Here is a 17,932-nt window from a genome sequence, read left to right as displayed (position 1 = left end):
GGGGGGGGGGGGGGGGGGGGGGGGGGGGGGGGGGGGGGGGGGGGGGGGGGGGGGGGGGGGGGGGGGGGGGGGGGGGGGGGGGGGGGGGGGGGGGGGGGGGGGGGGGGGGGGGGGGGGGGGGGGGGGGGGGGGGGGGGGGGGGGGGGGGGGGGGGGGGGGGGGGGGGGGGGGGGGGGGGGGGGGGGGGGGGGGGGGGGGGGGGGGGGGGGGGGGGGGGGGGGGGGGGGGGGGGGGGGGGGGGGGGGGGGGGGGGGGGGGGGGGGGGGGGGGGGGGGGGGGGGGGGGGGGGGGGGGGGGGGGGGGGGGGGGGGGGGGGGGGGGGGGGGGGGGGGGGGGGGGGGGGGGGGGGGGGGGGGGGGGGGGGGGGGGGGGGGGGGGGGGGGGGGGGGGGGGGGGGGGGGGGGGGGGGGGGGGGGGGGGGGGGGGGGGGGGGGGGGGGGGGGGGGGGGGGGGGGGGGGGGGGGGGGGGGGGGGGGGGGGGGGGGGGGGGGGGGGGGGGGGGGGGGGGGGGGGGGGGGGGGGGGGGGGGGGGGGGGGGGGGGGGGGGGGGGGGGGGGGGGGGGGGGGGGGGGGGGGGGGGGGGGGGGGGGGGGGGGGGGGGGGGGGGGGGGGGGGGGGGGGGGGGGGGGGGGGGGGGGGGGGGGGGGGGGGGGGGGGGGGGGGGGGGGGGGGGGGGGGGGGGGGGGGGGGGGGGGGGGGGGGGGGGGGGGGGGGGGGGGGGGGGGGGGGGGGGGGGGGGGGGGGGGGGGGGGGGGGGGGGGGGGGGGGGGGGGGGGGGGGGGGGGGGGGGGGGGGGGGGGGGGGGGGGGGGGGGGGGGGGGGGGGGGGGGGGGGGGGGGGGGGGGGGGGGGGGGGGGGGGGGGGGGGGGGGGGGGGGGGGGGGGGGGGGGGGGGGGGGGGGGGGGGGGGGGGGGGGGGGGGGGGGGGGGGGGGGGGGGGGGGGGGGGGGGGGGGGGGGGGGGGGGGGGGGGGGGGGGGGGGGGGGGGGGGGGGGGGGGGGGGGGGGGGGGGGGGGGGGGGGGGGGGGGGGGGGGGGGGGGGGGGGGGGGGGGGGGGGGGGGGGGGGGGGGGGGGGGGGGGGGGGGGGGGGGGGGGGGGGGGGGGGGGGGGGGGGGGGGGGGGGGGGGGGGGGGGGGGGGGGGGGGGGGGGGGGGGGGGGGGGGGGGGGGGGGGGGGGGGGGGGGGGGGGGGGGGGGGGGGGGGGGGGGGGGGGGGGGGGGGGGGGGGGGGGGGGGGGGGGGGGGGGGGGGGGGGGGGGGGGGGGGGGGGGGGGGGGGGGGGGGGGGGGGGGGGGGGGGGGGGGGGGGGGGGGGGGGGGGGGGGGGGGGGGGGGGGGGGGGGGGGGGGGGGGGGGGGGGGGGGGGGGGGGGGGGGGGGGGGGGGGGGGGGGGGGGGGGGGGGGGGGGGGGGGGGGGGGGGGGGGGGGGGGGGGGGGGGGGGGGGGGGGGGGGGGGGGGGGGGGGGGGGGGGGGGGGGGGGGGGGGGGGGGGGGGGGGGGGGGGGGGGGGGGGGGGGGGGGGGGGGGGGGGGGGGGGGGAGGGGGGGGGGGGGGGGGGGGGGGGGGGGGGGGGGGGGGGGGGGGGGGGGGGGGGGGGGGGGGGGGGGGGGGGGGGGGGGGGGGGGGGGGGGGGGGGGGGGGGGGGGGGGGGGGGGGGGGGGGGGGGGGGGGGGGGGGGGGGGGGGGGGGGGGGGGGGGGGGGGGGGGGGGGGGGGGGGGGGGGGGGGGGGGGGGGGGGGGGGGGGGGGGGGGGGGGGGGGGGGGGGGGGGGGGGGGGGGGGGGGGGGGGGGGGGGGGGGGGGGGGGGGGGGGGGGGGGGGGGGGGGGGGGGGGGGGGGGGGGGGGGGGGGGGGGGGGGGGGGGGGGGGGGGGGGGGGGGGGGGGGGGGGGGGGGGGGGGGGGGGGGGGGGGGGGGGGGGGGGGGGGGGGGGGGGGGGGGGGGGGGGGGGGGGGGGGGGGGGGGGGGGGGGGGGGGGGGGGGGGGGGGGGGGGGGGGGGGGGGGGGGGGGGGGGGGGGGGGGGGGGGGGGGGGGGGGGGGGGGGGGGGGGGGGGGGGGGGGGGGGGGGGGGGGGGGGGGGGGGGGGGGGGGGGGGGGGGGGGGGGGGGGGGGGGGGGGGGGGGGGGGGGGGGGGGGGGGGGGGGGGGGGGGGGGGGGGGGGGGGGGGGGGGGGGGGGGGGGGGGGGGGGGGGGGGGGGGGGGGGGGGGGGGGGGGGGGGGGGGGGGGGGGGGGGGGGGGGGGGGGGGGGGGGGGGGGGGGGGGGGGGGGGGGGGGGGGGGGGGGGGGGGGGGGGGGGGGGGGGGGGGGGGGGGGGGGGGGGGGGGGGGGGGGGGGGGGGGGGGGGGGGGGGGGGGGGGGGGGGGGGGGGGGGGGGGGGGGGGGGGGGGGGGGGGGGGGGGGGGGGGGGGGGGGGGGGGGGGGGGGGGGGGGGGGGGGGGGGGGGGGGGGGGGGGGGGGGGGGGGGGGGGGGGGGGGGGGGGGGGGGGGGGGGGGGGGGGGGGGGGGGGGGGGGGGGGGGGGGGGGGGGGGGGGGGGGGGGGGGGGGGGGGGGGGGGGGGGGGGGGGGGGGGGGGGGGGGGGGGGGGGGGGGGGGGGGGGGGGGGGGGGGGGGGGGGGGGGGGGGGGGGGGGGGGGGGGGGGGGGGGGGGGGGGGGGGGGGGGGGGGGGGGGGGGGGGGGGGGGGGGGGGGGGGGGGGGGGGGGGGGGGGGGGGGGGGGGGGGGGGGGGGGGGGGGGGGGGGGGGGGGGGGGGGGGGGGGGGGGGGGGGGGGGGGGGGGGGGGGGGGGGGGGGGGGGGGGGGGGGGGGGGGGGGGGGGGGGGGGGGGGGGGGGGGGGGGGGGAAGGGGGGGGGGGGGGGGGGGGGGGGGGGGGGGGGGGGGGGGGGGGGGGGGGGGGGGGGGGGGGGGGGGGGGGGGGGGGGGGGGGGGGGGGGGGGGGGGGGGGGGGGGGGGGGGGGGGGGGGGGGGGGGGGTGGGGGGGAGTCAGGGGGGGGGGGGGGGGGGGATGTCGAAATGTCTATCCCACATCAACAACACATTAATAACGAACATTAGAAATGTCTACACAATGATGTCAGACAACAACATTAATAACGAACATTAGAAATGTCTATCCCACAATAACATTGGATGTCAGACAACAACACATTAATAACGAACATTAGAAATGTCTATCCCACAATAACATTGATGTCAGACAAACAACACATTAATAACGAACATTAGAAATGTCTATCCCACAATAACATTGATGTCAGACAACAACATATTAATAACGAACATTAGAAATGTCTATCCCACAATAACATTGATGTCAGACAACAATACATTAATAACGAACATTAGAAATGTCTATCACACAATAACATTGATGTCAGACAACAACACATTAATAACGAACATTAGAAATGTCTATCACACAATAACACTGATGTCAGACAACAACACATTAATAACGAACATTAGAAATGTCTATCACACAATAACACTGATGTCAGACAACAACATATTAATAACGAACATTAGAAATGTCTATCACACAATAACATTGATGTCAGACAACAACACATTAAAATAACGAACATTAGAAAATGTCTATCCCACAATAACATTGATGTCAGACAACAACATATTAATAACGAACATTAGAAATGTCTATCAGACATAACATTGATGTCAGACAACAATACATTAATAACGAACATTAGAAATGTCTATCGGACAATAACACTGATGTCAGACAATAACATATTAATAACGAACATTAGAAATGTCTATCAGACAATAACACTGATGTCAGAACAACAACATATTAATAACGAACATTAGAAATGTCTATCAGACAATAACACTGATGTCAGACAACAACATATTAATAACGAACATTAGAAATGTCTATCCCACAATAACACTGATGTCAGACAATAACATATTAATAACGAACATTAGAAATGTCTATCAGACAATAACATTGATGTCAGACAATAACACATTAATAACGAACATTAGAAATGTCTATCACACAATAACATTGATGTCAGACAACAACATATTAATAACGAACATTAGAAATGTCTATCCCACAATAACATTGATGTCAGACAACAACATATTAATAACGAACATTAGAAATGTCTATCCCACAATAACATTGATGTCAGACAACAACACATTAATAACGAACATTAGAAATGTCTATCCCACAATAACATTGATGTCAGACAACAACATATTAATAACGAACATTAGAAATGTCTATCCCACAATAACATTGATGTCAGACAACAACATATTATTAACAAACATTAGAAATGTCTATCGGACAATAACACTGATGTCAGACAACAACACATTAATAACGAACATAAGAAATGTCTATCCCACAATAACATTGATGTCAGACAACAACATATTAATAACGAACATTAGAAATGTCTATCAGACATAACATTGATGTCAGACAACAACACATTAATAACGAACATTAGAAATGTCTATCCCACAATAACACTGATGTCAGACAACAACACATTAATAACGAACATCAGAAATGTCTATCCCACAATAACACTGATGTCAGACAATAACACTGATGTCAGACAACAACATATTAATAACGAACATTAGAAATGTCTATCGGACAATAACACTGATGTCAGACAACAACAAATATTAATAACGAACATTAGAAATGTCTATCCCACAATAACATTGATGTCAGACAACAACATATTAATAACGAACATTAGAAATGTCTATCCCACAATAACACTGATGTCAGACAACAACATATTAATAACGAACATTAGAAATGTCTATCAACAATAACATTGATGTCAGACAACAACATATTAATAACGAACATTAGAAATGTCTATCCCACAATAACATTGATGTCAGACAACAACACATTAATAACGAACATTAGAAATGTCTATCCCACAATAACATTGATGTCAGACAACAACACATTAATAACGAACATTAGAAATGTCTATCACACAATAACATTGATGTCAGACAACAACATATTAATAACGAACATTAGAAATGTCTATCACACAATAACATTGATGTCAGACAACAACATATTAATAACGAACATTAGAAATGTCTATCACACAATAACATTGATGTCAGACAACAACATATTAATAACGAACATTAGAAATGTCTATCCCACAATAACATTGATGTCAGACAACAACATATTAATAACGAACATTAGAAATGTCTATCCCACAATAACATTGATATCAGCACAATAAACAACACATTAATAACGAACATTAGAAATGTCTATCCCACAATAACATTGATGTCAGACAACAACACATTAATAACGAACATTAGAAATGTCTATCCCACAATAACATTGATGTCAGACAATAACACATTAATAACGAACATTAGAAATGTCTATCCCACAATAACATTGATGTCAGACAACAACACATTTAATAACGAACATTAGAAATGTCTATCCCACAATAACATTGATGTCAGACAACAACACATTAATAACGAACATTAGAAATGTCTATCACACAATAACATTGATGTCAGACAACAACACATTAATAACGAACATTAGAAATGTCTATCGGACAATAACATTGATGTCAGACAACAACACATTAATAACGAACATTAGAAATGTCTATCACACAATAACATTGATGTCAGACAACAACATATTAATAACGAACATTAGAAATGTCTATCACACAATAACATTGATGTCAGACAACAACACATTAATAACGAACATTAGAAATGTCTATCGGACAATAACACTGATGTCAGACAACAACATATTAATAACGAACATTAGAAATGTCTATCCCACAATAACATGATGTCAGACAACAACATATTAATAACGAACATTAGAAATGTCTATCGACAATAACACTGATGTCAGACAACAACAATTAATAACGAACATTAGAAATGTCTATCAGAACAATGTCAGACAACAACATATAATAACGAACATTAGAAATGTCTATCAGACAATAACACATGATGTCAGACAACAACAATTAATAACGAACATTAGAAATGTCTATCAGACAATAACACTGATGTCAGACAACAACACATTAATAACGAACATTAGAAATGTCTATCCACACAATAACATTGATGTCAGACAACAACACATTAATAACGAACATTAGAAATGTCTATCAGACAATAACATTGATGTCAGACAACAACAAAACATTAATAACGAACATTAGAAATGTCTATCCCACAATAACATTGATGTCAGACAACAATAATACGAACATTAGAAATGTCTATCCATAACATACAAAACAATTAATAACGAACATTAGAAATGTCTATCCCACACAATAACATTGATGTCAGACAACAACATATTAATAACGAACATTAGAAATGTCTATCACACAATAACATTGATGTCAGACAACAACACATTAATAACGAACATTAGAAATGTCTATCCCACAAATAACACTGATGTCAGACAACAACATATTAATAACGAACATTAGAAATGTCTATCCACAATAACATTGATGTCAGACAACAACACATTAATAACGAACATTAGAAATGTCTATCCCACAATAACATTGATGTCAGACAACAACGAACATTAGAAATGTCTATCCATATACATTGATGTCAGACAACAACATTAATAACGAACATTATGTCTATCACACAATAACATTGATGTCAGACAACAACATATTAATAACGAACATTAGAAATGTCTATCCCACAATAACATTGATGTCAGACAACAACATATTAATAACGAACATTAGAAATGTCTATCACACAATAACATTGATGTCAGACAACAACATATTAATAACGAACATTAGAACATTGTCTATCCCACAATAACATTGATGTCAGACAACAACACATTAATAACGAACATTAGAAATGTCTATCCCACAATAACATTGATGTCAGACAACAACATATTAATAACGAACATTAGAAATGTCTATCCCACAATAACATTGATGTCAGACAACAACACATTAATAACGAACATTAGAAATGTCTATCCCACAATAACATTGATGTCAGACAACAACATATTAATAACGAACATTAGAAATGTCTTATCCCACAATAACATTGATGTCAGACAACAACACATTAATAACGAACATTAGAAATGTCTATCCCACAATAACACTGATGTCAGACAACAACATATTAATAACGAACATTAGAAATGTCTATCCCACAATAACATTGATGTCAGACAACAACATATTTATAACGAACATTAGAAATGTCTATCCCACAATAACTGATGTCAGACAACAACATATTAATAACGAACATTAGAAATGTCTATCCCACAATAACATGATGTCAGACAACAACATATTAATAACGAACATTAGAAATGTCTATCCCACAATAACATTGATGTCAGACAACAACATATTAATAACGAACATTAGAAATGTCTATCCCACAATAACATTGATGTCAGACAACAACATATTAATAACGAACATTAGAAATGTCTATCCCACAATAACATTGATGTCAGACAACAACATATTAATAACGAACATTAGAAATGTCTATCCCACAATAACACATGATGTCAGACAACAACACATTAATAACGAACATTAGAAATGTCTATCCCACAATAACATGATGTCAGACAACAACACATTAATAACGAACATTAGAAATGTCTATCGGACAATAACATTGATGTCAGACAACAACACATTAATAACGAACATTAGAAATGTCTATCACAATAACATTGATGTCAGACAACAACACATTAATAACGAACATTAGAAATGTCTATCACACAATAACATTGATGTCAGACAACAACACATTAATAACGAACATCAGAAATGTCTATCGGACAATAACATTGATGTCAGACAACAACACATTAATAACGAACATTAGAAATGTCTATCACACAATAACATTGATGTCAGACAACAACACATTAATAACGAACATTAGAAATGTCTATCACACAATAACATTGATGTCAGACAACAACACATTAATAACGAACATCAGAAATGTCTATCGGACAATAACACTGATGTCAGACAATAACACTGATGTCAGACAACAACACTGATGTCAGACAATAACATTGATGTCAGACAATAACATTGATGTCAGACAATAACATTGATGTCAGACAATAACATTGATGTCAGACAATAACATTGATGTCAGACAATAACACTGATGTCAGACAATAACACTGATGTCAGACAATAACACTGATGTCAGACAAGAACACTGATGTCAGACAATAACACTGATGTCCGACAATAAAACTGATGTCAGACAATAACATTGATGTCAGACAATAACATGGAAGGGTCGGGTTAAGATATAGTTATAGCTGATATAAATTTCGGATGATTTGTAAAATGGAACTGTTTAGTCAGTATATTTTAGTTATGATATGTTGGGTACACTAAGCTGATATTTTCGTTAAAAAATCTAAAATATACTCACCATTAATGCAGACTACCAACAATAACACTGTGTAATGTCTGTCCATGGATAGCCTGGTTATAAACTGTCTATACGAGCAACTGACTGTTTTTATACACCCAAAAGATAGTATCTGTTGGGTGATGTCATCTGCATGTATGTAAGAATGGCTAACAGACAAAGGGTTTAGTCTCAGAAGTACATGACCACGCCATGACTAGTGCCAATATAATGTACTGCAGGAACACCATATCTGGTGTAGTATATGTATCTTACTGTATATTATGATATTTCATTTCAGTATGAGCCAAGCCAAACATAACAGAGATCTTAGCTAAGTACAACTAAGTGTAACTAAGTATAACTTCGTGTAAGTACAACTAATTACAAAGTTTAACTTACTACAACTAAATACAACTAAGTATGATTAAATACAGCTAACTGCAACTTTACTTCTAAGTATTGTGATGATATTGTATTATCATGATTATGTCCCTTGCGATCTGAGGAACTCAAGGATGTTCTTACTAGTAAACTAGTTATTAGGAGCCGTCATTCTACAAAGGTATGAAGAAAACTGGTTTCCTGTGGCCTATACATCAGGCGCATTATCTTCAGCTATATGCTCAGATTGAGAAAGAGGCTCTTGGCATTACCTTCGCGTGTGAATAATTCCATCAATATATCTATGGACAGAAAGTTCAAGTGTAGACGGACCACAAACCGCTTATCACGATATTCCGGAAGTCGCTAAACGACTGTCCTGTGCGCGTTCAAAGGTTAATGTTTAGTTACGTCTCCAGAAGTACGCATTAGAAGTAACATTTACACCAGGCAAATACATGTATACCTCAAATGGTTTGTCGCAAGCTTACGGGTTTACAGAAACTCCTGAGGATCGGTCTGGGGAAGCGGAAGTTGAAGCTTATGTTGACTTTATAATGCACAGCATTCCAGTATCTGACAGAACAATGGATGAGATCAGACATGAAACTAGTCAAGATCGAGAACAACAGTTGTTGACAGAAACCATTGTAAGTCCTAGTGTTCAACAAAGGTACTTTAGTATTGGAATATCAGATATGAACTGGGTGTAGTAGATGGAGTGATTTTGAGAAACAACCGGATTGTTATTCCGAGGAGTCTCCGAAAAGAAATGTTATTGAACATACATTCAGGACACCTAGGAATTGCCGAATGTAGTCTTCGAGCACGTCAAGTAATGTACTGGCCAGGCATGAACCAAAGTGTAGAGGAAATAATACTGTCATGCTCAACATGCTCAAAGTTTAGGTCAAAACAGGCGCTAGAGCCCTTAAATCCACATCCGGTGACAGAGTTTCCATGGAAAAAGGTCGGCGTAGATATTTGTACACTAAATGGTGATAATTTCTTCGTAATATGTCACTATTACTACCCAGAAGTATGTCCACTACAAACCTGAATACCGCATCAGTTACTAAGGCCATGAAATACACTTTTGCTGGTGAAGGAGTACCCAAGTAGGTAATAGTCCGCAGTTTTCGTCACGCGAGTTTCGTTAATTTGCGAGAGACTATTATTTCCAGCATACTACATCAAGTCCAAACTTTCCTCAGTCAAATGGGCTTGCTGAGAAATGTGTAGGCATTGTGAAGAAACTTCTCAAGAAAACACGAGAGGACAAAGGTAATTTCTACATGAACTTATTTGTTTACAGACCGACGCCACTAAAACATGGGAAATCCCCATTCGAGCTTCTCCACGGGATAAAAGCAAGATCAAATCAACCAATTGACAGTCAACTTGTCGTAAAATTAAAGTCGTCAAATAATTTAGAAAGTAAAGGTACGCGGATAAAGTGAAGCAAAAGTTTTGTTATGACAAACGTGGTCGCGAGTTACCTCTCTTGGATCCTGGAAACACTGTGAGGATCATTTGAAGACTATCGTCTACGAAAGGTGTAATCAGTGAAGAGGTATCACCCTAGTTTAATCTGAAACTGGAAACACATATCGGAGATATCGCAAGGATATCCTGAAGTCCGTGGATTGCGAAGTGGTAGAGTCGCCAACAACAGACATTGTTGATAGTGATCAGATCGGTTTGCGTGCATGTACAGACCTTGATGATGAACGCCAGGGCCCGGCACCATAAAACTATTCGCAGAGTGATTTTTTTTACTCAAGTATATGATTTTACATAGACTTGAGTAAAAAAACTGTCTGAGAAAGTTTTATGGTGCCGGGCCCAGGACATTACTCCCGAGAGTAGTCCAATAGTCCTGAGAAATCGGGAAGAACCATTAAGAGGCCGGATAGGCTCATTGAAGAAATATAAAATCTTGTTTCTTAGTTGTGTCACATGAACTGGCTGAAAGAGCTGGTTAATATGGCACTGCTAATTCAGTAATTCGAAGTGTTCTTATTGGCACGTTGTATATTACGGTCATCTCGGAAATATTTTTCTATCGTCTATTGCCTTAAAAGCATACACTTCCAGTGTAAACTGATATGATTTCAGATATAGCAGGTTAAATTCTTCCTTCGAAGAGCAATGGAAAACTTTCAACGTCATCTTAAACCATAAAAGTCAGCCAAAAACCGAAACTTACCGATTTCGCCGGCATCCATTTTTCATGTATATTATGGTCCCCAGTGTTAGCACAGTGAATTTATGTATGTAAACTTTCCTGGAGTCTGATCCTATTCAATTGATACTCCTATTTTGTTTTATTAACATAAGTCCTAAAAGTGATTACCTTACCGTTAGTAATACATTATCACACAATGGCCAATCCTAAATACATTGTTGATAAGCCAAATGGTCATAATAGAAGCCGACCTCTGTTTCCCGGCGTCCTCCTAACGTCTGCGTAGGACTATTACTTGATTTGGTGTCGTAAGCCATCAGTACAGATGTACTAACATTATAATTGTTGTTCATAAAGCCGAACACGATTAGAAGATATATTTTATGTATGAATTCACACACAGCAAGCCTGTAAGACCCTTGTAGAAAACCAAATCAATAAATTGAATCAAATTTTTAATTTATTTGCAAAATATGCTAAATGGACAATTTGGATAGCAACGCAGGATGATATTTCAAGGTCACAGTAACATACATTTATTGAAAATTTGGTGCAAATGTTAAGTCACAACTTGCAATATAAATTGATATTCATAAACAATCTGATTACTACGTCCTGCGCTACCAACGTAGCATGTAGTAATAGTCTATAAGCGGAGAAACAAGCAGCTGATTTTAATCAGATTTATATTTAAAGGATATTATATCAAGTAGATGTATTAAAATGTTGGTCCAAGGTCAGAGAGAAAATCAATTTACAAATAAAATAGTCAAGTGCGCAATAAAACCTGTGTTTGTGAATCAGGACAAATCAGGACAACAAAACCTTGCTTGGCAAAAAGAAGAAAAAACAACAACAAAAAACAAACAGGTAATTGAATATACATGTATGTCCTAAGACCACAAAAGATAATAAAAAAAATCATTCATCGAACGAACTTTGCCATTTTGCTGACATAATGTAAAACCTAAGCGTAGTTAAGATGATCACAGACATTATTGTACTGTAAGGTAGTGGAACTACTTCAAATGTCTACAGCATTTATTACATTTTCAAAGTGAAACATGAGGCTTTACGTTGAACATAAAAACAATATACTTCATTCCAGTGAAAATATCAATTTCCACTCGCTTTTGACCAATCGGAATGCAGCATTGACAATGAAAATATCAATATCAATACCATGGCGGAATAACCTGGCGGAACTAGTAGTGATGGTCTTCTGTAAATTGAAGCGAGAAAAAAAAAATGTAATGAAAATAATATTCCTTGTTTCTTGGTGAATACCAGTAATATTTCATCTCATGATTACCGAGTGCTTCATATCCAAGTTCCCACCTCACTCAATGAAATATTTATATAACTGGTATTCATCAAGAAACTTCTCCAAGTAGCGTTTCTTGGTAGCAGCACACGGAGGATCCTGTGCGGAGGAAGTCACCTGGAACAATGCATTTGGTTGGACTGGAAACCCCATACCTACAAGTGGTCACCTACGAATGAATCTAACACCGTATTACACAGTTATATATTGCATTTGGTGTGAGTGTGGATATGACACATCTAAAGTATCTACACTCACACTACAGGTAAGATAATAAATTAATAATATATCTAGATGCGACCTTTCAAACATTAAAATGTTTGCAGATTTCATCCCCCTATTTCAGCCTCCTGTCACCCCTATTTCAGCCTCTTATCACCCACCGTTTCAGCCTCCTGTCACCCTCTGTTTCAGCCTCCTGCCACCCCCTGTTTCAGCCTCCTATCACCCCCTGGTTCAGCCTCCTGTCCCTCCTGATTCATCCTCCTGCCACCCCCTGGTCATCCTCCTGTCATCCCCTGTTTCAGCCTCCTGTCTCCCCTGGTTCAGCCTCCTATCACCCCCTGTATCAGCCTCCTGTCATCCCCTGTTTCAGCCTCCTATCACTCCCTGTTTCAACCTCCAATCACCCCCTTCTGCAGCCTCCTGTCACCCCCTGGTTCAGCCTCCTGTCAACCCCTGTTTCAGCCTCATGTCACCCCCTGTTTCAGCCTCCTATCATCCCCTGTTTCAGCCTCCTGTCAGCCCCTGTTTCAGCCTCCTATCACTCCATGTTTCAGCCTCCAATCATCCCATTCTTCAGCCTCCTGTCACTCCCTGTTTCAGCCTCCTGTCAACCCCTGTTTCAGCCTCATGTGCCCCCCTGTTTCAGCCTCCTATCCCCCCCTCTTTCAACCTCCTGCCACCACCTGTTTCAGCCTCCTATCTCCCCCTGGTCCAGCCTCATGTCACACCCTGGTTCAGCCTCCTGTCATCCCCTGTTTCAGCCTCCTGTCCCATCTGTTTCATCCTCCTGTCACCGCCTGTTTCAGCCTCATGCCCCCCTGTTGTATCCTCCTGTCCCTACTTGTTCAGCCTCCTATCACCCCCTGTTTCAGCCTCCTGTCACCCATATGTTTCATCCTCCTGTCACCCCCTGGTTCAGCCTCTTATCACTCCCTGTTTCAGCCTCCAATCACCCCTTTCTTCAGCCTCCTGTCAACCCCTGTTTCAGCCTCATGTCACCCCCTGTTTCAGCCTCCTATCACTCCCTGTTTCAGCCTCCAATCACACCCTTCTTCAGCATCCTGTCACCCCCTGTTTCAGCCTCCTATCATCCCCTGTTTCAGCCTCCTATCACTCCCTGTTTCAGCCTCCTATCACTCCATGTTTTAGCCTCCAATCATCCCATTCTTCAGCCTCCTGTCACCCCCTGTTTCAGCCTCCTGTCAACCCCTGTTTCAACCTCATGTCAACCCCTGTTTCAGCCGTCTACCACCCCCCTGTTAAGCCTTCTGTCACCCCCTGTTTCAGCCTCATCTCACCCCCAGTTTCATCTTCCTGTCACCCCCTGTTTCATCCTCCTGTCACCCCCTGGTCAGCCTCATGTCACCCCCTGTTTCAGCCTCCTGTTCCTACTTGTTCAGCCTCCTATCACCCCCTGTTTCAGCCTCCTGTCACCCCATGTTTCATCCTCCTGTCACCCCCTGGTTCAGCCTCCTATCACTCCCTTTTTCAGCCTCCAATCATTCCTTTCTTCAGCCTCCTGTCACCCCCTGGTTCAGCCTCCTGTCAACCCCTGTTTCAGCCTCATGTCACCCCCTGTTTCAGCCTCCTATCAATCCCTGTTTCTGCCTCCAATCACCCCCTTCTTCAGCCTCCTGTCAACCCTGTTTCAGCCTCCTATCACTCCGTTTCAGCCTCATGTCACCCCCTGTTTCAGCCTCATGTCACCCCCTGTTTCAGCCTCCTATCACTCCCTGTTTCAGCATTCAATCACCCCTTCTTCAGCCTCCTGTCACCCCCTTCTTCAGCCTCATGTGAACCCCTGTTTCAGCCTCTTGTCCCCCCTGTTTCAGCCTCCTATCACCCCCTTTGTTAAGCCTCCTGTTACTCCCTATTTCAGCCTCCTGTCCCCCCCCTGTTTCATCCTCCTGTCACCCCCTGTTTCAGCCTCCTTTCCCCCTGTTTCATCCTCCTGTCACCCCCTGGTCAGCCTCATGTCACCCCCTGTTTCAGCCTCCTGTTCCTACTTGTTCAGCCTCCTATCACCCCCTGTTTCAGCCTCCTGTCACCCCATGTTTCATCCTCCTGTCACCCCCTGGTTCAGCCTCCTATCACTCCCTTTTTCAGCCTCCAATCATTCCTTTCTTCAGCCTCCTGTCACCCCCTGGTTCAGCCTCCTGTCAACCCCTGTTTCAGCCTCATGTCACCCCCTGTTTCAGCCTCCTATCAATCCCTGTTTCTGCCTCCAATCACCCCCTTCTTCAGCCTCCTGTCAACCCTGTTTCAGCCTCCTATCACTCCGTTTCAGCCTCATGTCACCCCCTGTTTCAGCCTCCTGCTACCCCCTGGTTCAGCCTCATGTCACACCCTTGTTCAGCCTCCTGTCACCCCCTATTTCAGCCTCCTGCCACCCCCTGGTTCAGCCTCATGTCACACCCTGGTTCAGCCTTTTGTCACCCCCTGTTTCAGTCTCCAGCCACCCCCTGGTTCAGCCTCATGTCACACCCTGGTTTAGCCTCCTATTACCCTCTTGTTAGGCCTCCTGTCACCCCCTGTTTCAGCCTCCTGCCACCACCTGTTTCAGCATCATATTACCCCCTGTTTCAGCCTCCTTTCACCCTCTTTTCAGCCTCATATCACCCCCTGTTTCAGCCTCCTGTCAGGCTCCATTCACTGGTGGGGTTTGTGATGTTGACATGTATAAATAAGCTTAGTTTTGCCAAGACAGCACAACCGTGATGATCCGGCCTGTCAGCTGGTGGAGCAGAAAGCCTTCACCTGTCAGGTACTTTGTTAGATCTCTCTTTCTTCTTCTTTCTATCACGTTTTCGGTCTGTCTCCTGGTTATATCCACTACCACCCGGCCTATCCAGGGGAGATACTGTTCCTACTTGTTCAGCCTCTTATCACCCCCTGTTTCAGCCTCCTGTCACCCCATGTTTCATCCTCCTGTCACCCCCTGGTTCAGCCTCCTATCACTCCCTTTTTCAGCCTCCAATCATTCCTTTCTTCAGCCTCCTGTCACCCCCTGGTTCAGCCTCCTGTCAACCCCTGTTTCAGCCTCATGTCACCCCCTGTTTCAGCCTCCTATCAATCCCTGTTTCTGCCTCCAATCACCCCCTTCTTCAGCCTCCTGTCAACCCTGTTTCAGCCTCCTATCACTCCGTTTCAGCCTCATGTCACCCCCTGTTTCAGCCTCATGTCACCCCCTGTTTCAGCCTCCTATCACTCCCTGTTTCAGCATTCAATCACCCCTTCTTCAGCCTCCTGTCACCCCCTTCTTCAGCCTCCTGTCAACCCCTTCTTCAGCCTCATGTGAACCCCTGTTTCAGCCTCTTGTCCCCCCTGTTTCAGCCTCCTATCACCCCCTTTGTTAAGCCTCCTGTTACTCCCTATTTCAGCCTCCTGTCCCCCCTGTTTCATCCTCCTGTCACCCCCTGTTTCAGCCTCCTTTCCCCCTGTTTCATCCTCCTGTCACCCCCTGGTCAGCCGCCTGTCACCCCCTATTTCAGCCTCCTGTCCCCCCTGTTTCATCCTCCTGTCACCGCCTGGTTCAGCCTCCTGTCAACCCCTGTTTCTGCCTCCTATCACCCCCTGTTTCAGCCTCCTGTCAACCCCTGTTGCAGCCTCCTGCCACCACCTGTTTCAGCCTCCTATCACCCCCTGGTCCAGCCTCATGTCAACCCCTGTTTCAGCCTCCTGCCATCCCCTGTTTCAGCCTCCTGCCACCCCCTGGTTCAGCCTCATGTCACACCCTTGTTCAGCCTCCTGTCATCCCCTATTTCAGCCTCCTATCACCCCCGGTTTCAGCCTCCTGTCAACCCCTGTTTCAGCCTCCTGCCACCACCTGTTTCAGCCTCCTATCACCCCCTGATCCAGCCTCATGTCACACCCTGGTTCAGCCTCCTGCCATCCCTTGTTTCAGCCTCCTGCCACCCCCTGGTTCAGCCTCATGTCACACCCTTGTTCAGCCTCCTGTCACCCCCTATTTCAGCCTCCTGCCACCCCCTGGTTCAGCCTCATGTCACACCCTGGTTCAGCCTTTTGTCACCCCCTGTTTCAGTCTCCAGCCACCCCCTGGTTCAGCCTCATGTCACACCCTGGTTCAGCCTCCTATTACCCTCTTGTTAGGCCTCCTGTCACCCCCTGTTTCAGCCTCCTGCCACCACCTGTTTCAGCATCATATTACCCCCTGTTTCAGCCTCCTTTCACCCTCTTTTCAGCCTCATATCACCCCCTGTTTCAGCCTCCTGTCAGGCTCCATTTACTGGTGGGGTTTGTGATGTTGACATGTATAAATAAGCTTAATTTTGCCAAGACAGCACAACCGTGATGATCCGGCCTGTCAGCTGGTGGAGCAGAAAGCCTTCACCTGTCAGGTACTTTGTTAGATCTCTCTTTCTTCTTCTTTCTATCACGTTTTCGGTCTGTCTCCTGGTTATATCCACTACCACCCGGCCTATCCAGGGGAGATACTGTATTAGTATCAATTTCAAGCGAGTTATCAATGATCGATACTTTAGTCATTTTCTTTTTTTTTTCTGTTCCCAGTTTTCTGATTTACTGCTTCTACTTCGTCTATCAATAGAAGGCAACCTTTCACCAGGAAACAATCTATTTAAAGAGCGTTCAACGGGATGATTATAATTTGTAGGCATTTCGGGTTTCCCTTTATTTTCATTTCGTTCCAAATAATGAATAGACCCCGTTTCCTGTATTGAAGGAAGTGCAGGTTTGGTCATCGGTACAACCCTGTTATTGAACATCCCAATATCAGTCTGATTTGGATCTGTCTCTGTAAGAGGTATGTCGTCTCGATTGGAATCTCCATTCTGAAAGGAAACCATTTACTGGTATGGGAAATTGAGGAATAGACACGAGTAGTTAGTATTGATCAAGATGATTATGATCAAGTCTTGTCTACTCTAGTTATATATGCACAAGTCTCACTGAATAAACAAGTGATATTTTTATGCTTAAATATCACTTCTTAAGTCACCTTCTCGGTCACCTGAGTGCTGCTACAGAAAGAGCTTAGCAAAACTGGTTCAAATCTATAAAAAATTATTTACGAATTAAAATAACCTTTAAAGTTGAACTTTCGTATTAGAATTTTTATTTTTTGTTTTTCATTTTGATATATAGTGTATTATGTCACCAAACCTTATGCTTAAAATTATAATTCGCTTTGCCGGCAAAACCAAACTAGAAGTCAGTCAGTGTCAGTGATTTTATAAATTTCACTTTTTAATCTATGGAGATTATTTGGTTCCATCAAACCTGTGAACTCAGAAGAAATTTTTTGAAATTTTAGCCATTTTTACCCATTTTGGCCCCGC

General features: G+C 49.9%; 1 protein-coding gene across 1 annotated transcript; it reads left to right on the top strand.

Annotated features, from left to right (window-relative positions):
• Positions 1 to 9,335: 9,335 nt before the first annotated feature.
• LOC138314274 (uncharacterized) lies at positions 9,336 to 16,876 on the top strand. Its single transcript, XM_069254532.1, has 6 exons — positions 9,336 to 9,527; positions 10,062 to 10,161; positions 12,804 to 14,407; positions 14,494 to 15,102; positions 15,516 to 15,908; positions 15,995 to 16,876. The coding sequence occupies exons 1-6, from the start codon at positions 9,336 to 9,338 to the stop codon at positions 16,874 to 16,876; spliced, it is 3,780 nt and encodes a 1,259-aa protein (XP_069110633.1).
• The last annotated feature ends 1,056 nt before the right edge of the window (positions 16,877 to 17,932 follow it).

This window comes from Argopecten irradians, chromosome 1, assembly GCF_041381155.1.
Source record: "Argopecten irradians isolate NY chromosome 1, Ai_NY, whole genome shotgun sequence".
Lineage (NCBI taxonomy): Eukaryota > Metazoa > Mollusca > Bivalvia > Pectinida > Pectinidae > Argopecten > Argopecten irradians.
The sequence above is the reverse complement of the archived record's forward strand: the minus strand, read 5'-3'. Positions and strand labels throughout refer to the sequence as shown.

Excerpts from the sequence above, each read along its gene's own strand:
- LOC138314274 (XM_069254532.1), top strand. The coding sequence starts at position 9,336 with ATGTATACCTCAAATGGTTTGTCGCAAGCTTACGGGTTTACAGAAACT. Across the intron at positions 14,408-14,493 it reads ACCCCCTTCTTCAGCCTCAT|CCTCCTGTCCCCCCCCTGTT; the intron begins GTGAACCCCTGT and ends TCCCTATTTCAG. Across the intron at positions 15,103-15,515 it reads CAGCCTCATGTCACACCCTG|CCTCCTGTCACCCCATGTTT; the intron begins GTTTAGCCTCCT and ends CCCCTGTTTCAG.